General features: G+C 41.6%; 2 protein-coding genes across 3 annotated transcripts in view; both read left to right on the top strand.

Moving 5' to 3' along the window:
* LOC101159770 (spectrin beta chain, non-erythrocytic 1) overlaps positions 1 to 3,788 on the top strand; it is a 122,282-nt gene extending 118,494 nt beyond the window's left edge. For both annotated transcript variants that reach the window (XM_023963144.1, XM_023963143.1), the window contains one exon: positions 1,258 to 3,788. In XM_023963144.1, the coding sequence (XP_023818912.1) occupies positions 1,258 to 1,467 (210 nt within the window). In that variant the 3' untranslated portion in view covers positions 1,468 to 3,788. The remainder of the gene's footprint in view (positions 1 to 1,257) is intronic.
* Positions 3,789 to 6,709: 2,921 nt separating this feature from the next.
* The window catches only part of LOC101159527 (echinoderm microtubule-associated protein-like 6), a 62,287-nt gene continuing 47,020 nt past the window's right edge, over positions 6,710 to 21,976 (top strand). The window contains exon 1 of the mRNA XM_023963296.1: positions 6,710 to 8,029. Coding sequence (XP_023819064.1) covers positions 7,833 to 8,029 — 197 coding nt within the window. The 5' untranslated portion in view covers positions 6,710 to 7,832. The remainder of the gene's footprint in view (positions 8,030 to 21,976) is intronic.

The following is a 21,976-nucleotide window of genomic DNA, read 5'->3' as shown; positions in this document are numbered from 1 at the left end:
TGTATAACAATAGATTTATTCCATGTTATGAAGTTTAAATTTTCTGATAGTATTCATTTTTGTCAGAACATCTTTTTTTATGGAATTAAAATAGATTAGTTGTATATTTTCTCAAACCAATAAATGTATAAATGTCAAAATCCAGTTTAGCAGTTTGTTCAGTAATCCTGATGTTTTAGTGTATTGTTTATTATCAGAAACACACTTTTCTTAAACTTTTTGTAACTAGGAAGGGTGTACCTGTGGAAAAATGCTTCTATGTTGGCTTCATTTAAAAACCCCAATGAAAATGCTGTTTTTTAACATGTTCTGGTGGCATTTTTCAGATGATGAATTGAGCTCAATTGTATTTCTGAGTATTTCTTTATTCAAATCGTTGTGAATCAGGAGCAGATGAAAAAATCCTGTTTGAAAACGTGGCCTTTATTACGTAGAAAATACGCAGGGAGGGTCAGAAGCTCCCCGCTCCGCCTCATTCTGATGCATCCACTTATACCAGTTGTCTTTGTTTTCCTCATTTGAGCTGGAAGCTGGATCAAAACTGTCTCCAATGTTACTCTCCATTTTGTTCCACTGATAATGTTGGGTTGGGGTTGTAAGGGGCTGTAAGCTAGCAGGAGAGCGTGTAAACGAACGGATAATGGGAAGTGGAGGCAGGCTTACTCCCATGCAAACAGTCCTGCCCACAACTCAGAGGTGAATTTCAAATGAACTACTGCAGCTCTGCTGAAACTATGTCCTAGAAAACGACACATTTTTGATTTTGGCTAAAAACAGCTGGGGACGATTTTACAATAGATCCATAGATGATGCGAGTAAGACTTTGAGCGGATCTATGAGGCTTTTTTTTTTTTATCAACTGAGAGTTTTTGTTGGTGAAAAACAAATTCACTTTTATAACTTAATTATTAAAAAAAACACCAGAAAAAGATAAAAATTTAGTTTTTATTACTTCTGACATTGGAGCTGGAAGCTGTCCTTTGAAATTAAAGTGTTTCTCCAAAGATTTTAGTGTTTGAGTTTAGCGATCCTTCAAAGGCTTTTGCTCTAAAAGATGTCTCCTTTGGTGTTAATCTAAGGCTTTGAATTTAATTCATGTTAGCGTTTGCTTTTGAATCACAAACATGAGTGAAAAGTTGAATCAGCCACAGATTAAAGTCACGTATAGCCTCACATTTCACTGTGATGTGTTGAGAGGACAGTTGGGGCTTTTTTCAGCTTCATTTCTTCAGGAATGACTCTTAAATTTCTCTTCAGGAGGAGATGAACTTGTGGATCTCAACCATCTCCGGCGCCATTTCAGGCGACAAGCCAGAGGTCACGCCCAGCAGCCACAGCACGCCGGCCCAAGCCGCTCGAGCGCAGACGATGCCGGCCGCCGTCGCCACGACGACGGCAGAGTCCAGCCCGGGAAAAAGAGAGAAAGACAAGGAAAAGCGCTTCAGTCTGTTTAGCAAGAAAAAATAGACGTTGCTCTTTTTCTTCCTCCTTATTTCCTCCCTTTCCTTCTTCCTTCCCTGCGGAGCTGTTTGGGGGTGGACTGTCGGTCAAATCTCTCAGTCCTGATGCTGTTGTGTCAAACATGAGTAGAATAAGTGCTCAGACATGCTGATGTGATCCAAACCATCATAAGATTATTAACTTTAAACCATTTTATTTCATAACACCTAGAAAAACCGTCCCACGTCCCCCCAGATAGCTTCTCTGTCTCCTCCTCTTCCTCTCAAAGTGTGACTCCAGCATGCAAGCTCCGAGCCAAAACTCTCCACTCTGTGCCTATCAACCGTCCGGTCGGCTCAGAGCGTCAGAACAGCTACATCACGCCACCCGAGTCCTCCGCCGCGTTTCCGTGCGAACACAGGAACTTTCCAGGAACCACGACGGAAAAGTGACTGAGGAGCGCCGCTTCCAGCAGCTGCCGTCGTACAGACACAAGCCAGAGTTTGCCGCCAAACAACACCCAAGAGGAGTTTCCAGTTTGTCCTTTCATGGCGTTTTCTTTGTGTTTCCTATCGCCTGCCGTTTCTCCGCTCTGCTCTCTCGTCTGTAGTTCGCGTCCTGTCCCTCAGCTCGTTCCTGTTCGGGTCCATCCTCCGCTTTTTTTGCGAGGCCTTGTCTTTGCAAGATGACGTGTATCCCCTTGTTGTGGGAAAACCGAGGCCACGGCGGGGTAATCCTCTGAAATTACCACCTGACGCTACAGACTCCTGTCCTCAATATGTCGAGTGAGGAGGAGTTTTCTGCACTGAAATAAATCTTCAGCTCCTCTGTTGGTTCATGTTGTGCAATAAACCAGCGAGAGGCCAACAATCACACTCTGTTCCCTTCTGGTGCGGTCTAATTCCTGCAGAAGGGTAGAGAGAACAGAGACTTTGCTGTAATTCTGAGCGTTACCCTGCGGTGCTTTGAACTGTATGTATAACTTGTGTATAACAATCTGTTCAAATTAAACCTGTTTAATTACACTTATTACTAGTACTAATAAGAACAACCATGATAAGCTTTGTTGAGTAAAACTTTTCTTTGTGAAAACACTTGTAAAACCTGAATGAAGGAGCCGTCGAGTTCACTTGATGGGCGGGGAATAAATACCTGAGACCAGGAGGAATGTTTCATAACTCCAAATTTTTAAGCATCCTATCAGGTTTCTTTTCTACTTTTTTTTGTCGACATTCCTGAAACCTTCACTCCGTCTTCTCTCAGTTGCCTGCTCTTATTTTTTTTGGTTATGTTTCTCCTGTTTTGTGTCCCATATTTAAACTGCTCCACAGTTTTATTTAGATGGACTAGTATGAAGGCATAGGTGTTCTTTAAAAGTTGCGTTTTTGTTGTCAAGTGGAAAATTGGTTTCAAAAAGCCTTTACAGAAAGTGAAGCAGTGTTGCAGAGTAGTGGTCGCTTGCTTGTTGGCTTCAGCTCTCCGTTTTTGAGATGTAAGACTTTTGCTGTCCATGACCTTTTGGAGTGAAATTTGCTGAGCTGTAATCAGAAGGAGGATTTCAGGTATGGAAGTTCCCTGATGACAAAATTAGCTGAATGAATTTCAGCCTCTGCGATGCTCATTTCCTTTAGAATCAACCCCATTTATAATAAGAAAATGTCTTGTTTAAAATGTTTTTTTCCCCCCTCTAGTTTCGGTTTGCATCTGATTTGCTGTACTACTATTAAAGCATGTCCAGCTTTAGGTCCCACAATCCTCTCTCTCCCTGAAAACCTGGTTTCATCAAACTGGCAGCTTGAATTTGTGTGCATGGATTATCTGATCACAGAGATGAGCGTTTTCATGATAAAGTGTGCGTGCCTCAAGGAAGCCAGAGTGCCAAAATGATCCTTTTTTTGTTAAGTTTTGTCATCGTGGAACTTCTTTATCTACCAGTAAAACTCAACAGAAATGAGCAACAAAAACATCTCTTTTCCACAGGTGTTGGTGGGCGGGGCTTCAGCTCTCACACCTCTAAAGTAACTGACAGACTTTTCACTGGGTGACTGATCCTGTTCTGTTTCTATTTTGTTTTTCTTTGTGCTGCTGTCTCTGGCGATTTATTAAATATAGTGTGCATTCCTATGTCACTGTAACCATAGTAACAAGATATTTCTTCATACTGCACAATCAGTACGCCACGATGGGGTGGGTGGGGTAGGAGGGTGGGGCCTGTGGGGTTTGTAGGTGAGGTGGTTGGTGTGATTTGGACCGGGGGGTGTCACTGCTAGATGGATCTGCACCCGTAGACTTTTCCCCATCTCTGTTACATATGTGCAAAAAGCCATTAAAGTGCTTTCAAAACAAAACAAGCTGATTCTGTGTTTTTAAAGATTTGATGGCAAATAGACTGCAACTTTAAGCAAAAAGTTAAAAGTGAGGCAATGTACTTGAATTTTACTTTTTTACTTCTTCAAATGTTCCAATTTAGTCTGAAGAAGTATTCAGTTGGTAAACTACATGTACAGGGTCTTTTGTATACTTATACTCTAGTATAATTGATCAAATACATTTCAAGTGAACTACTTCTTCCAATGGGAAGACGTGACTGATGGGCTCTCAGGTTTTCATTTTTATTTTTCATTTTATTTTTGTATTTTTTGCAAAAGCTGCTAAGAACGTAACACTACGTAATGCTAAAATGCTTTAGATTAATTTGAGTAAAATACATTTAGTTTACAAATATTCCAGTAAGATTTGGTTGGAAAAATGTTGATGTTTTAGTCTTTAACTCCATGCTAACAAATGCTAATGCTAACACTTCCATTGAAGCTCAGAGATTTTTTATTTCTTTTAAAATACTAAAAAAGAAAAAGCAAGAAAAAAGATTTTAGAAAATATTGGTTTTAAAAATTATTGTTCAAAACATGTTTCAAAACTCAGTCAAAGAAATAGGCTAACTAAAAACAAAAGCTACTCCCCCCAAAATGCTAAAACACAAAGGAGCCTAACTGAGATAATGGTGAGACAACTAAAAAAAGCTAAAAGATGCTAAGCTCAAAACAAATTTAATTCCATGTTTCAAACTACATAGGAAGCTCATACATGTTTGGAATATCAGATTCAACATTGTGGATTCTGAAATGACACAAGAAAAGTTAAATGTTGTTAAAGAATGAGAACAAGTACCTTTAAGTCTTAAACAGCAAAATAAATAAATGCTGCTTAGCAATGCTGAATAGTAGAGATTGACCAAAATAGTTTTAATGATGTGTTAAATTGCAGTGTGTGTGTATATATATATATATATATATATGTACATGTGTATATGTTTCATTAAAAAGAAGTATTAGCTGTTTGTATCCATAAGTTAAGTCACATCAATGATAACAGTTTTCTTGTACCAAAACTCAAATGTAAAAGCCAAAGAAAAGAATTCTGAAATTCCTGTAGCGGATGAAGAATTTTGGGATTGTTAAGAATGGAAAAGGAGTTACAAAGCTAAGAAAAAGAAGACAACAATGCAGAATAGAGGAAAGGTAGTGATGAGGAATCATCATCCAGTTAAATGTCAGGAAAAACAGAAACTGCTCCAAATTAGTGGGGGTATCACCACTGCAAACACAAAACACATCTAATCTGTTCTGAAAACTTTGTTGAGAACTGAACGTTCTGAACCAACTTTGAGCCAAGAGTTGGTGAAAAGATTTGGATTCCAGAATGCCACATTTCTCTTTTCTCAGTGAATAAACAAAATCCTTGCAAGATATAAATATATTTATAAAATAAAATGGTCCCACCTGGCCTGTTTGAGGTTTGATTGCGCTTGATGACCCTGCACAGCATCTTAAATGTTTCTGTGACTGCTCTCTTCTGGAGAGACAATCTAGTACATATGTTGTTCCTGGAATCTGCTGCAGTTTGGTGGTCACAGCCCTCAAAATACGACAGGAACAGTCTTTGCAGTCTTCCATGTATTTTCCAGTACTTCTTTCAGCCTTTGTTATTTCTCGATCTTCTTATGTTCCCTCCACCTGATGCTGGTTTCACTTTGGATTGCTTCATCCATCACTAAAACCTTCTCCTTGTTCAGCACCACTGACACCACTTTGATAACAATTGTCTTTCTGGAAGTCCCACAGCATCTTGGCCTAATCATATGTTTCTCATCTTGACATCGAGACTTGTAGTCTAAGACAGAGATTCCCGGTATGATACATGCCTCAGCAACAGTTATGATGTTCCATGTGCTTGCGTGCCGGCTCCTTACACCCTCCTGAAATGTGCTGGGTTGTCTCCGGAGTGTCCTTGTCTGCCCCCTGAGACCTGGTATGGTAGATCCTGACCTCTTTTGATCTTGTAATTAGAGTTTGCTCCTGTGCTGTCATGGTTAGTGTCCCTCTGTTGCCTTTTAACTACTTTCAGTATCAGCCTCTGTTTAAGCCACACCATGCAGAGATTTGTCCTTTCATGAGGGTTCTTGCTCTGCCGCCTCTTTCTCCTTGGGTTTCTTCTCTCTGAAGTCACTTAGCCCACCATGTTGCTTTCTTATTCCTTATTTTATATTTTGAAATACATTCACAACTGGATTTTGGGCCCTTTTTGGACACAGTATCAACCGAGTAACTTAATTTGGACACAGAAGGCTAAAAACAGTTTGTGACTTCAAACAAGACAGGAATAAAATACATCAATCTCATCTATTCAGTTCGCAGAATTGTTGTCCTTGCTTCTCAGCTGGTTTCAGCACCATGGACAGCTCCTGTCCGCGCCTCTGCTGCAGGGAATTGTAGCTAAATTTCCCAATTTGTTGTCATCAACAGTCAATTGCATTTCTGGTCACCGATGGAACACAGTCTCCCACAGTGCTTTGCGCACCCTCTTGAGTATCTGCGGTGTTCCTCTCATTTTTACCTCACGAGTCTGAGCTGAGTATCTCCGAGAACTGGAGCGGAAACAAGGGCACCTAGAGCCTTCAAAATTAAAGCATGGGCGTCTTTTCTTTCCTTTGGACCTTCAGATTTATAAATATAGAAGGATCCGCTAAAACATTTAGTTGGGAAAGAGTTATAGATTGGGGTTTTTATTATTATTTTATGTAATTTAAAAAAGGCCCATAGATTCGTAAAAATATGTCGTAAAAATACTAAGGCTTGCAGCATTGTAGGATCAGTCTAATTTGTTTTATTTAAAAATGCAATTGTTTGTAACAAGAAAACTAAATCATTTATTAGCTTTTATTCTCTTGACCAAACACCGGAAGCGCTGATGAAGCGCGAGGCTTTTATTTTGCTTGATGCTCGTGCTTGTCAGTGGGGTAAAGAGGCGCGTGCCAGCATCCTCGTGCCGAGTTTCGGCCGTCGTCAGGGAGGGTCTCAGTCAGAGTCCAGGTGTTTGCGCGCGCGCCCGCCAGCAGCGGGAGGATGCTAGCCTCCCTGCCGTGATGCCACGCGCTAGAGCCGGGGCTGATGCTCTCCTCCGCCCGCTGCAGTGGAACCATCTGCCGTCTGTCGTCGCTCTGCCTTCCGACGGCTCCTCGCGTCTCCGCGGCGCCGCATCCTCGCGCGTCCCGCCGGATTTGTGAATCAGCCTCCACGCACGGATACAGCTGCCGTGAACGCGCGCAGAGGGGGAGACAGGAGCACAAACAGCCGCGCAGTGGTCACGCACGGCCGGGAGGATTAACGCACACTGGGATTACTGCTGCAGGATCAGAGACTCCCGTCAATCCTGACTGGGTTTTTTGTTGGGCGCGTGAAGCTGTTTTTGAAAAAACAAAACAAAAACAAAAAACTTTATAGACTCATGGAGAAAATTTCATGTCTTCACGTTATATAAATAAAAATACAAAAGCCCATCTCCTGACTGAGGACATCTAAGATTAAAAACGTGAATAAGCGATGTGCGCGCGGGCGGATGGAGAAGAAAGTTCCTGCTCGAAATATAATCTGGAAATAATCTCAGACACCACCGAGGATCTAAACTCCTCATCAGTGAGGAGGGCGATGGCTGGTTATCACCTGCAGAGGAGATGAAGGGAGCCACACTGATCACAGTAAACAGGAACATTATGGGATGGATTCTCCTAGACTATGATGGAGAGCCATGAGGAGAGAGCTGGAGCCTTAACTCCTCCACAGCAGCGGTGATTTGGATCTCCTGTTGGACTCCGAAGTGAGTTCGCTCTTCTGTGTATCTGCTTCTGCTCCCTATCTATCAGGTGGGGGGGGGGGAAATCTGAAGGAGAAGATGAGCTCCGACCCAACCGGAGCTGCCCCACCACTTTGATCATCCAAAAACCCAGAAAACTGACATTCCTGCTCCGGGATTAAGGACAACCTCCGCTCTGCTGTGGAGGAGTGAGGGGCAGAAGGAGGAGCCGGAGGAGGCGCGGGCCCGTCAGATGAGTGAACATGTCGGACCGGAGCGCCCCGGGCTGCCGGCTCAGACTGGACTGGGTCTACGGGTACCGGGGCCACCAGTGCCGGAACAACCTGTTCTACACGGCCGGGAAGGAGGTGGTGTACTTCGTGGCGGGAGTGGGCGTGGTTTACAACACGAGGGAGCACAGCCAGAGGTTTTACATGGGACACAACGATGACATCATCAGGTGAGACTCGGGATTTTTTTTTTGGGGGGGGGGGGGGGGGGGGGGGGACTTTCACCTCCTTTCACCTCATCTGAAATGTTCATACTTCATACTTCATATTTCCGCTCTGAAACATCACGTCATCTAAAAATGAAAAAAGAAGCTGACTTTCAAAATAAGTTATGGAACAAACATCTTAGAGTCCATCCATAACTGTATTCCCCATTAAGCAATAGCATGTTTTGTGTCAGCGGTTGATGCAGAGTGTCTATGGATCTAAAATGATCAAACTTGCTGCAATCATCGATATAAAGTTAAGATTAAGAATATGAAGTCCTTTATTGTTCCCTAAAAAACTCAAATGTTGCATAGCGGGGGCATAATATAAACTCACTGGCCACTTTGTTATGTCCACCTTGCTAGTACCGGGTTGGACCTGCTTTTGCCTTCATTCATTCATTCATTTTCTGTACCGTTTTTCCCTTTCGGGGTCATGGGGCTGCTGGAGCCTATCCCGGCCACTTGTGGGCGAAGGCAGGGGACACCCTGGACAGTTCGCCAGGCTGTCGCAGGGTAGAATGTCCACAAACACAAACCCATTCACTCTCACACTCACACCTAGGGACAATTTAGAGTTGCCAAATAACCTATGAAGGATGTTTTTGGACGGTGGGAGGAAGCCGGACCCGGAGAGAACCCACGCATGCACGGGGAGAACATGCAAACTCCACACAGAAAGGTCCCCCGTTGATGTTGTTTTTCACGTCCCCCAGCCGGGACTTGAACAGGAGGCCTTCTTGCTGTGAGGCAAGAGCGCTAACCACTGCGCCACTGTGCAGCTATTGCCTTCAGAACTGCCTTAATCCTTGATTCAACAAGGTACTGGAAACAGTCCTCAGAGTTTGGTTCATCTTTGCATGACAGCATCACACAGTTGCTGCAGATTTGTCGGCTGAACATCCATAATGCCAATCTCCTGTTCCACCTCATGTGATTGGATACGCATCCTGATGCATGGTCCATGTAAAAGATTCAACTAACTTTGTAGCGATACGATTCAGTCCAGTTCTTTTACCCAAGACCTTGGTCGTACGTACCAAAATGCCACTGAATGGCGACCTAGATGCAAGTCTTCATCAAATTCAGCAGATGCCCGCGCAGCGGCATTTGTAATCGGGAGGCAACAGTCGCATTTTCACATGCCATCAAGGTTTTAGGAAGAAGTTCAAATTAAACAGCAACTTGGTGATTTTTGGACATCGGTCATATGCCGCCTGGGCCCATTTCAAGGTCAGACTGTGGTAGTCCAGCGACAGGAAGGCAGCAGCGCGGTAATTGACTGATAGGAGGGTCTCCAAAGTCCCCAAAGTTGTCTGATGACCGGCCGATTTCAGACTGCCACCATCCAGCCACCCCCCTTCCCCTGTGCTGCTGTGCACTGCCACCGTCCAACTGTCAGAAATCATTCTTTAGCAGCGCAGGCCCTCAACGAGAGCTGTTTACACGAGTAGGAAGCCAGGAGATGACAATCTGGCGATCCCGGCCACCGTGGGTCCAAATGGGGAGACGAGAATGATGCTGCACAAAACTCATCATGGCGTTGATGGCAACACAGCAACTGTGAGACCTGCATATTGAGGAATAGTGGTTGATGCTGAGAAGAATACGAAGAAGACTACTCATAGAAAAAGGTCAACGTTCACAAGAAGGGTGAAGAAAAAGAAGTTGTTGGGCGATCCTGTGGCTGCAGCGCAGTCTTGCTCGGACAGTAGACAGTTTCTACTCCAGGGCTGATGGCGGGTTACACGTGATATAGACAGCCGCCGTCCAGAGACATTTACGCATCATCCAATCAGAGCTGCTGCTGACAAGCGATCTGGCTGCCACCGCCCTCCGGCCGCCAATTTCATAATGACGTCATCCCCACCTGACTGACTGATGACTGACAGCTGCCTGACTGCCGCCGTCAACATCCATGACCACGCCAAGGATTTTGAAAATATCGGGCACCAACAGCCAGTCTGGAAGATTCTGTCGATGCCTCCCCCAGTTGAGTTTGTGACCTTTGCATAAATTGACAGAAACTAAATATTTATTATTTGTTTGGAATTTAAACAAAATGAAAATGTCTTTTAACAGATCAACTTTTTTCTTACTGGCACTTTTTTTTTTCTGCAACAAAAAAACAATGTCCAAAGGGCAAAACAGCTTCAAACAATAAAACCTGCATTTGGATTTTTTTTTTTACACCTGCTTCCTTCTTCACCTCTTTACCAAATAACCCATTCAGTCATTTCTTATTAATCATAAAATTATATTGATTAATTTAAAGAGTGTTTAACATTCAGATCTGGATACGAAGACCCTCCTCGCTGAATCTTTGCAAAACATCCGTTTGAATGAGCAGAACAGCCTCAAACAAGAAAACAAATATCATCAGACTGTGCAAAAACTTGTAGCACGCTCTTTTTGTTACTCAGATTGACTAATAAATCACTTGTTTGGAGTGTGAAACCAGTGAAACACCCCCAAACCCTTAATCTGGGATTATCTTTCATTTTGTTTCTTAAAGCTGTGTCCTGTTTTGGCCTAGTTTCCTTTCTATACACAAACATGCGATTCACATTGTTAGAAGAACGCAGCTTTACTGTCCAAATGTTCCAGCCACAGCAGTCCTTAAAAATTTGAGGCATGTGAACTTCAGGCTGAAAACAGCAATAAACGTTCTCTGCTTCTCATTTTCAGTCCCTTCCATCCAAAAGTCTTTAGGCGTAATCCTCTAGGATTAAACTTCGTCAAGTTAGAGTGCGGCCAAAAAAAAAAAAAGTCTTTGATCCTGACTTCTAGATAGCGTCACCATGGCAACTGTGCAACGTACAAAGGAATAGAAGCCAGATAAAGCGTCTCATGGAGATGATTTTCCATTAGAATCTTTTAGCCATTTTTGGAGAATCTCATGTCATCAACAGTTCACCTCACTCTTCATTCTTCTCATCAAAACTACAGAGCCATCTAGTGATATCAATAAGAATTATAAGCCTTGAACGTGACATCTTTACCCTTTTCTGAAAAATAGATTGGATCTGTTCAGGAATGCATCCTAGTCTTATTTTCTGTTCTCGGCAGTATGAGGTGGATTTTTTTTGCAACCAGTTTAATTGACATTCAGGATGGTTGGAGTACAAATGTAGTACAGTACCGATCAGTCGATGGAGCAAAATGGGGCACACACCGATCCATTTTCCCAAAAGGAATTTGGGCTCACTACCTTCTGGAATTTTTAATGTAGGTTGAGCTTTGGGAACTTGATGACATTTTCTTGTTTTCTCATGTCAGGCGCTGTATTTTACATCTGTTTGATGCCATGCACTGGATTGGGGATTTTGGTCAGGAGTTCATGGGGTGTGACAGATGTAGTAGCGTGAGGGGTTGCCCAACCCCAGACAGTTCACCAGCCCATTACAGAGCCTCACACTCACATCTTTAACCCTTGTGCTATCCTAGGCACTTTAACATTGGGAGTTGGGTCATCTAGACCCACTAGACAGTGCTCTGAACCTTTTTTCTTCAATGATTTGTGATCTTCACTGGTGTCCATGGATTACATGAAATCGTTCCACCTTTATCCACCTTTGTCATGGTAGGAATAACACGTCAAAGTAAGGGTGGGGTCATCTAAGATAGCACAAGGGTTAAAGTTGCCGAAAAGGACAGAGGAGCAGTAGGTGCGTACTGGCAGCCACGCCTCTGTCAGTCTGCCCCAGGGCAGCAGCGGCTACATCAGTAGTTACCATCACCAAGTATGAATGAGGAGTGAATGAATAATGGACACACTGTAAGCACTTTGAGCGTCTGGACAAGCGCAGATAAATCCAATGCATTATTATTATTATTATTATCTTTATTTTATTACAGTACACCAGCCAACTGAAAGGTTTTTCTTCATTGTTATTTGCTTATTGGCACAAAAAGAAAAAGAAGAAGTTTTGTCTGAATTGGTTAGTTTTTTGTTGTTTTGTAAAACACAAATCATATACCAAAGTGACACAAAGCTGTGGCCATAAAAATGAAGGCTTGAACCGAATTGTTTGAAAAGTGAATCGTGGCATCACTAGTGGTTAGGGGCCACATCAATCAAGCACTGCTGACTTGTTCATCAGAGGAAGGCTTGCGTCTGGTAGAATTGTGCTGGTTGTGTTTTTTTTTCTGTGTGCACATGTGGACGTGTGCACGTGTAGATTCCAAGTGGGTTTGAATTCAGAGGCGTTCAGGGAAGCAGCAGAAGGGATTCTCTTAGCTGATGGGAGCAAAGTGGAGGAGGGAGATGATTCAAGGGGGTTACTCATCTATGCAACACTCTCACACAAACACACACCGACATGCTCACACACACACACCTGGTGTACTGTGAGTCATGGCAGCAGCAGGCATGTTTTGACAGTTTTTACAGCAGGGCTTTCAGCTGCAGCCTGCAGTGGTGTGTGTGTGTGTTTGTCGGTGTGCGTGTGTGTGTGTGTGTGTGTGTGTGTGTGCGTGTGTGTGTGTGGCTAATGCTGCCTCAGCCAGCTTTGCTCTCTAACAGCAGAGTTGTATCTGCATTTGTGCCAAATTTTCCCTCACAGATGACTGCAGGTTTTCAGAGAAAGCACTTTAATGTTTTGCAGCTGAAATAAATTAAAAAGATGAGTTGTTTATTTGATTTTGAGTCCTCTGGGCTCTTTTTTCTGAACAATTCACGTGTGAGTGTGAATGCCAAACAGCAAAAGACACAAATTGAACAAAATCAAGTGCCATAAATGCATTTTAAATAAATGTTTTTTTCAGAATGTAAAAACCTGATTAAATATCAGTCTAGGTTAGATATTTGACATAACATATTCATTTAAAACAAGTGACATGAAACTGTTCTTATATGAATAAAGTTTTTTGTCAATTGACATACTTTTGAAGATCTTTTGAAATCCTTCAAACTATGAAGATGTTCTGGAAATTTAAGATTTTTTCTTTTTATTGTAAAAATTTGTTGAATTTAAAGTTAAAAATTGTTTTATTATCAGAGAACACTCAGATGCTTTTAATTTTTTTTACATGCATACGAAAATATTGAAAATAACAAAAAAGACCGATACCGATGAAATTAGTGTTTTTTTTGTTTTTGTTTTTTTTTTCTTTGGTTGATTTAGGACATATATGAAGAAACTGAAGCTCAAAACTGCATTTCTGAGTATTTCCTTTTTCAAATTATTGAACGTAACTTCTGAGTTCACATAAAAAACTCAGATGAAAACATTTGCGTTGAGATGCTGACACTCGTAAATTCAGCACCAACATTCGGCTCCAGTCCCAGAAAACTGATGCAGAGTCGAGTTTGAGTCATGGCTGCAGCAGTGAAAGCAGAGAATTCCAAACGCCTCTCTTTCTGCAGTCTCTACTCCAGCCTTTCATGCTGATAACGGGAGCTGGAGACCTCAGCAGGAAGGAGTGTTGTCTTAATCTGCAATTCACCGTCACTGAGGGCCTCTTTGTTGGAAGAAACCTGGAGCTCAAGATGATTGACGTCCAACTGTCCGGCTTTCCTGAGAATGGAGATCGTCTCGGTTACTTGAATTCTGGATCCTCTTCTCACAGATCCACCAGAAAACTGAGCGCTTCTCCTTTGGTCTCATTTCTGTTAAGACTAATCTGAACGACAACAGCTTCACGCTGCTCTGCAGACCTGCAGCTCCGGGCCTCATCCATAGAGAAGTGGAGATGGCATTCAGAGGTGCCAGGTTCTGTCAAACCCATTGACTGTATAGGAAACCTGGACTGAGTGAGTGTGACATCAACCAGAGAAAAGGGTTTACTTCCAGCTTCCAACAAAACACCGCCATGTTGGAACCAGGGCTGCAGTAAGCAGTGATTGGTCTGAATCAGTCTGTGTCGGCGTTTCCGTAGCAACCATCTCTACCAAACAGGAGTGAGCTTGTTAGAAGTCCACTTGAAAGCAGGTTCTGGAGACTCTGTCAACCACATGTTCAGAAAGTTCAGTGCAGGGACCACATCCTTATATTAAGGCATCTGATTGGCCATTTTATAACTTAAATAGCTTGCAAAAAAGGGAAAATATAATGAAAAAAACAGGGCTTATTAAGAGCATAGATTTTAGACTGTAAAAATAGAACGACTGAGTAACAGCTGTTTATTTCTCTATAGAAGTCTAAGGGATTTTGGCTTTTTGGAGCCAGCAGGTACCCTGGAACGCCAGGGGGGAGGGGTCACTCAGTTCAGTTCTCTTATACATTCGATGGTCTGAACCAAACTCTGTTTTTTGTTCTGTTTGCGTGTTGTGAGGGAAAATGTGAACGTTTGACTTCAATTGCGTCGGTAGCTTAAGTGCTCCTCTTTTTCAGGGTCTTGATTAAATAGTTATCTGTAACAGCCAGGGCATGTCGCAATATGTGCAACCTATTTAGTCTGATTTATAATTTATAATTTAAAGACTTCAAAGCAGTTTCAAGAGCATCAACAAGGTATAAATATCCTGAATTTTGAGAAGAAGGGCAGACTCCCTCCCTCAGCTGACTGCTTTTGTGTTTGACTCTCTTGCTGCAGCGATCATAAATAAACTTGGTGTTATTTTTACGCTCAGCAAAGTGTGTGATCTTTGATAACTAAATGTCCTCAACAGTGTAGACTGTAGTCTAAACCATCTACAGCTGATATGTGCATTTTCAGGGGTGGAGGGCACTGCAAATAAAAACACTCCCTTACGTTTTTTTATCACAGTCAACAGGAGCTGAAGAGAAACTGAAAAAGACATTCAGGAGGCGAATCTGTAGAATCTGGAAATGCTGCTGTGACTGATGATGATGATGATGCCCTTGCCTTTCCATCACTGCTGCTGCGTGTGCTGGTGTCAAACTGACATAGAGTTCTGAAAAAAACACAAATGTGGTTAGAAATGAGCTCTCTCTCTGTCAAAAGTAGGAATTTATGTGGAGTTTAGTTCATTTTTGTTTGTTTTTTAGTTCATTCAACTACATCAGCTGATACACTGTGCCTAAAACAGGACATTTTTATTAAGTATTAAATCCAATTTAAGACACTCAAAATAACTCAAAAGACTGGGATCAAATAATTGATCAATTTTGTATAAAGGCAAAAAAATATCCTGAATAAACCCTGAGAACCAAATGTGAGATACTGCTCAAAAATACAATTCTAAAGAAAAAAATGGTGTTGGAATAAGTGAAAAAAGTGTCTTCCGTTTGATGCATTTGACTGCAAAAGAAGAGATTCTGATCTGTAGAGATTATAATCCAGAAGAAAACAGATGAAGCCTCATTAGAAGCATCACATTGTATTGTGCTTTTTTTTCTTTTACAGCTTTATATTTTTCATTCCATAACTCTCTAAGTTGTTGTATATTTCTTGAAACACTCATGAAAAGCATTTGGAATCTTTATACTTAAATGATATTGATTATGGGAAACCTCTCTTTATTTATGTTATTAATTGTATATATATATGTATATATACAGATTTATATACAACTCTATAAATATATATATATATATATATATATATATATATATATATTTGTTTTTTGAACAAATCCCTGGAAAAGATGAAAAAACAAATCTGCTTTCAGAATAATTTTAATACAAATATTTATCTTAGTGTATTGAAGGATTTTTCTATATGTCAACACAAGAATGTTTTTAAGATATGAAAGAACTTGCTGAAAGTTAGAACCTAATAAACTCATTCAATGGTTAACAGAAAATGACTATTTTTTTATGTACTTTGGTTTTAGGACCCAGAGCAGGTCTGAAATCCCCACCCCCTCCACACCCACAGACATTCATCAGGCTTCAGATCATTGTCAGAATTTGATCAAATATGGTTGAGATGCTGGGACCCTCAAGCCACCTTAACCTTCCCTCATGATGGTACTCCCACCACCATGTTTCTCTGTTGTTGTTTTTTTTCATCTTTTGCATCTTCTCAGCTGATCAGCTCATGTCGGGGCCACACCTTCATGAAAGCCTTTTTTCTGAACACACCAACTTTCATGAAAGATCACATTTTGAAGAAGCTAGTGTAGATGTTAAACCCAGTGAACATTTTTAGTATCTCCAGATATTGGGAAGGTAGATGATCCATCTTTTGGTGAGGATGGGATTAAAAAAACAAAGTTTTACTGGAAACAAAATGTTTTGTGCAAAAAAAAAGCCAATTTTGTGGAGAAGTTGCTTCAATATAGTCAAATGTTTTCTGTTATTTCTGAGGTTAAACATGTTTTTGATGAGCTTGATGAAGTCTGGAACTGTGTTAGTGTTTTGCTCCGAGCTTGCTCATTTTTCTGATTGATGGTTTGCTCCGTGATTGCAGGCTCCATGTTGATGCTTTAAAGCCACACTGACAGTCTGACAGGCCATTCTTCAGATCTGCAAAGAGCTGCCGCCGTACAGTTCATTTGGATTTGATTTCATTTGCTCCATGTTTTAAAATGTTCAAAAAAACTAAAAGCAAAATGTGAGTCATTTGAAACCTACGTGTATGAACAGCAGAAAGATGGTGCTGTGTGAAGGTAAACATTGAAGTCCACAGGTATAAACCAAACATGTGAGAGTAAATAAAAATGCTGATGTTAATTCACAGAACCTAGTTGAACATATTCCATTTAAAAACATGGCTTTTGCACAAACATTTGTTCAGTTTGTTACATTTTTAAGAACCAGCACAAACCAAAAGGAAGTGCTTCTCTGTAATGAAAGCAACGTTTTCCTTTGCTTCAAGGACCCGCTCTAATCATCTTTTGATTTGATGTAAAAGCGTTTCAAGTGGTCTTTCAACCATGATGATGCCGTTTTTAGCCAAAATCCAAAATTCGGTGTCGTTTTCTGGCTGCAGAGCGGCAGTGGTTCATTAGAACTTCCGCTCCAAGTTGTGGATGTTTGGTGCGGAGCAACCCCCTCCCCCTTGATGAGAGCTCTCTGTTTTCACTCTCTTCCGCTAGCTTATAGCCCCTCACCCCCTAAACCTAACATTAACAGTGCAACAACAATGGCGAGCAACATTCGAGATTTCCAGTGGCACAGTTTTGATCCAGATTCCAGCTCAGACGAGGAAAACAAAGACGTACATGGATTTAGTCGTCTGACAGTGGATGTATCAGAATGGAGCAGAGCAGGGAGCTTGTGGCTTGCCGTAGTAGCTTCTGCATGACAGCTAAGAGGTTATTTAAACAGCGTTTTTGTTGTCTGCTCCAGATTCACAACAATTTAAAATTTAAAATACTCACAAATGCATTTTAAAGCTGGATTTTCTTTATATATTTCTCTCCATCATCAGAAAAATGCAACAAAAACATGTTGAAAACACACATTTTCATGGGAGGGGGTTCTTACAGCGGTCACAGCAGCAGCAGCAGGTTTTAAGAGAATAAAGGTCACAACGATGACGGATGATCATTGGTTCAGACTCCCTCTTCTTTCTTTTCTTCTTCTTTCCTGTCCCACTTCCTGCTGACCGCCTGCAGCTAAACTCCATTGAACACACACACACGCACACACACACACACACACACACACACACACACACACACACACACAAACACCAGATGAACTAAAGCAAATCCGAGGTTATTATTGTGTTTGTGCAGTTTTCATGGTGTTTCTGCTCCACTGGGCAAACAGAACCAGTGTCCTGCATGCAGAGCTGCAGACTCCAGTCCTTCCTGAAAGCATTCAGTTTTAGGCTCAGTCATTGAAACAAACTCTAATTAATACAATATTGTTACAGTTTTTAGTTTGTGAAACTTTGAGCTGAATACATGTTTTCATTTTCCATTAGCGAATCCTTTTAATTTGTGTTTGTGTCCCGATAAAGATGAGTATTGGTCACCCAGAAGACTCAGAACAGCAACAATGAGGCCATATTGGCTTTTACTCCGGCAACATCGGAGTAAAAGCCTCATATTCAAAGACTCGTGTGCACACACACACAAACATACACACACACACAGAGCTGTCATGACTAGAAAAAAGGTGAACATCACTTGAATCTTTTTGACACCTTTTCAATCCCGCCTCTGGTGGTCATCTAAGGAACTGCAACATTTGGAACCTCCTGAAAGGTGGAGGTTTGGTTATTCCATTACCACAAAAATGTGACCTTCAAATCTTCACATTGATGATCAGATGATCTGTGGGCTTTAGGTGCATCTATAAACACCGTGTCCCTTTAGATCACAGGTGTCAAACTCCAGCCCTTGATGGCCGGTGTCCCACATATTTTCCAAACGACCTGCCATTGGAGCTTCTCATTGGCAAAACACACCTGATCCAGGTAATGAGCAGCACATTTGTTTGCATCATATACGGCATCATTCTGGTGAACTCCTGCAAAACTTTCAGCTAGAAATGCTTTGAAGTTCTGCCCGGCTCTTGCATTAATGATGGAGCTGCTGATCAATTGGGCTCAGCTCCAGACTCTGGTTTCATGCTGCTTCAGTCTCCATCTCACATTTTGAAGCTGATCGATTCTGTCTTTGCACATCTGGAATACGCACGGCTGTTTTGTGACATTAAGGTGTGAAGTGCCGGAGAGCCGAGCACGCAGCTGGATTATGAAAGACTCGTCGTGAAGCTGCATAATCTGTCTGGAGGCAGCTCGTCAGCTGTTTTCATTCAAGTCAGTACTTCTTCATCATTATCTTCAATTAGTAAAAATGTACATTATGAACCTCAATCTGTAGCTCATTGATGTTCCTTAAAAAACTCAAGAAAGAAAATGTTTTCTTTGTGGTTGCGCCTAAAGGTTATTGTTGAAAAAAAAGTAAAAAAAATGGATTTCAGAATTAAAACTTCTTACAAATAGATTTATTCACAAGTTGTGGCTATTTGTAGATGACTTAAGCGAGTGTTCCTTAATAATATACCATGGTCGGGGTGAATACTCCATTCTGATTGGCTGCTGTGTGTGCATTAAAAATTGATATATCGCAGTAATAACCACACGGTGAAAAAAGAAGTTCCGGTCAGCTAGCTTAAATGTTTTGTATCACTGCGCCGGCTTCTTTAAAACAACCTTTTGCTTCATCATCTGGACAAAAACAAGCGGTAAGAGGAGAACTTTGTCTCTAAACTGATGCTTTATTCAACCCATCGGAAAGATCAGCATATATATCGGTGAATCTTGACTGCAGCAAGACCGCACCACGTAACAAATAGTCCGTTTTTTGGGAGAAAAGCGATCCAAATCGGAAAAAAGACAAGAATTAAGGACTAAAAACTGGTTAATATGTATTGCTTTTGTAAGTGACCATGAATGGCCTTCGAAGTATGCATTAATACTTTTAACGCACTTCGCGGAAGCAACCGTCCGACTCCAGGCTTCCACGGCGTGCGTTAAAAAGTAATAATGCACACTTCGTCGGCCATTGACCCTCACAAATATGCTGAGAAAAGACGCATTCCTGAGTCATTTGGCACCAACAGTTGCAGAGATACAACCCTCAGGTCCAGATTCTTCTGCCACAGCAGTATTACATAAAACCTGTGTAAAAACGGAAACTTTTGAGCTCCACAGCAGACCAGCTCAGTCAGAACCGGGTCAGCTGTGCATGTGCATGACGCTCTGCTGACCGCCGTCACTAATGAAGGCAGAAGGCTTTGGTCGCTCGCTGTGTAGCGACTAATTGCTCAATGATGCTTTCAGGCTCTGCAGGAAAAGCTGCAGGCTTAACTGAAGTTTGCAGTTTTCTCTTTTTGTTTGTTTTCTGTCATTTTAGAGACAGTCCTGCCCACAACTCAGTCCTATTCCTAAAAAATGACAGGTTTTTCATTTTTTTATTTTGTCATAATCAGAATTAAAAGACCACTGAGAACATTTTCACAATAGATCAATAGATGATTGAAGTGGGAATTTAAGTCACATTTCTTTTTCTCTAGCTTATGATTTTAATTAATGCTGAAAAACCCACGAAAACATGTGGAACTCAGGAGTGCAGTTTTAGGTTTTTGTTCCATTTTATAATTAAAGCAAAGCCAGAAGTGCCAAATCTTACAGTTCCTCAAATGACCACTAGATTGCTGGTTTTAAAAAGGCAGCAGTTGAAGAGTCTAACTTCACATCAAAAGTAGAGTTTTCTACTGCCTAGTAACAAGTGCTGGTGATGTGGTGTGCTTTATTTTATGTTTATAACACCGTTTTGATTTCATTAGAGCTTCAGTTTGTCCAAATTGAGGGGAGTGAATGTCTTTGATTGGCACTTTACTTTGTCCTGCCCAATCGCCCATTTTTGGAGTGTTGTTGGCACAGTCAACGTGGCTGCTCCGCTTAAAGGCTTTGTCTTCAGCATTTGATATCTCATAGGTCCTGTCCTTATGTGTTTGCTTTATAATAATGGAAGCTCACGTGAGGATGACAGCTTTGAGGAGCAGAAGGGAACAGACAGGAAGACCTCACATCAGCAGAGCGCTTACAGGAGGACACTCGTAGGGTCTGTCCAAACTCCTCCATTACAAAAGAAAAGGTCTTTAGTGGGTGAAATGCAGTGACCCAGTGCCTCCTTGATTGTAGCTTACTAGAAAGTGCAGATCTCTTTTATTGTCTCACTACCTACTTTCTTAAGATTCATGCATGCAATCGATGCATCTTTTTTGTCTATCTTTGTTATTTCTGCCTCTTTTGTTCATTCTTGCATTTTTTGCATCTTTTTGCTGATGCTTTGCACAGATTGAATCATTGTTAGTATTGCTGGTGATTGTTTGGAAGAACTTTAAAGCCTCAGATTCTGCTGCAGGTTAAAAAAAACAGCTCTTGCACAGCAAGAAAATAGCTATTTTTTTAAATTTGAAGTACAATTTTTGTGTTTTACTTTTCCCGTTTCAATCTTTCGTTAGGTGAGAAGAAGATAAGCAGGGCGAACTTCTCAAGTTCTCTTCTTTTTCTCCCCCGTGTTCGTCTCCTCTGACGGGCTTCAGAATGTCAGCCGCTCGGGCCTGGTGGCTCCATGCATTCACAGCTCAGTGGTCTTCATCAAGATGATGAAGAAGAAATTATCTGTGCAGCATCCCACCAGCAAGCTGCCCTGCAGCAGTGAACGTTCTCACGATCTGCTGGTGCCCGTGCGCGCTCACGTGCTCGTTGGAGCTGCATACTGATTCATGAAGCAAACTCTGGAAGATCTGCAAACCTTATTCAAGCTCTTGACTGTGAAAAGGAGGAAAGAGCAGAAATGCATTTTGGGGGAGTTGCTGCTTTCATGCTCTCATCCTGGAGGAGCTGAAGCTCAGCAGCAGATCTTCAGAGTAACAAAGGAAAGACTTTTTTTTCTCTTGCAGAGGTTTCTTTAGCCTGCAGACAAATGTGAAATTATTTCTCCTTGTTGATGTTTTTTTATTTATTTATTTTATTTTGTCATTTTAGTTAGGGGTTCCAATGGTGATGCAATGGTTAGCGCTCTGACCTTACAGTGGAAAGGCACCTGGTTGAACCCCAGCTTCCTGCATGCGAGGGTTTCCTCCCACAGTCCAAAAACACGCTTCATGGGGCAATTGGTGACTGTAAACTGAGCCATGGTGGTAATGTGTGTCCCTGTAAAAGGTCATTGACCTGTTCAGGGTGAAGCCTGCCTTCATGCAACAGCAGCAGTAGCGCATCCCTGTAAATAACAAGAGAGACACAGGGTGTTCTGAAGATGGATGTCATTTTAGTCAGTTTTGTTCAGATTTCAAGGCTAAAATGCTGAATGCAGCAGTAACTGGACGCCGAGCAAATGTCTGATGCTCCTGTCGGGGTTAGCGAGGACATTTTGGCCTAAAGCATGAAGCAGTTTTGATTTAGAGGAAGTTTCTGCATCAGCTAGAGAAATATTTTTATAATATATTTTATTGTTCCAAACCTGGAGTAAAGTGAATAAATCCTGAATTTTTCCACACCAGAATGTTTTATCTAAATTTTCTATGAATTCAGTTT

Source organism: Oryzias latipes, chromosome 15, assembly GCF_002234675.1.
Source record: "Oryzias latipes chromosome 15, ASM223467v1".
NCBI lineage: Eukaryota > Metazoa > Chordata > Actinopteri > Beloniformes > Adrianichthyidae > Oryzias > Oryzias latipes.
The sequence above is the reverse complement of the archived record's forward strand: the minus strand, read 5'-3'. Positions and strand labels throughout refer to the sequence as shown.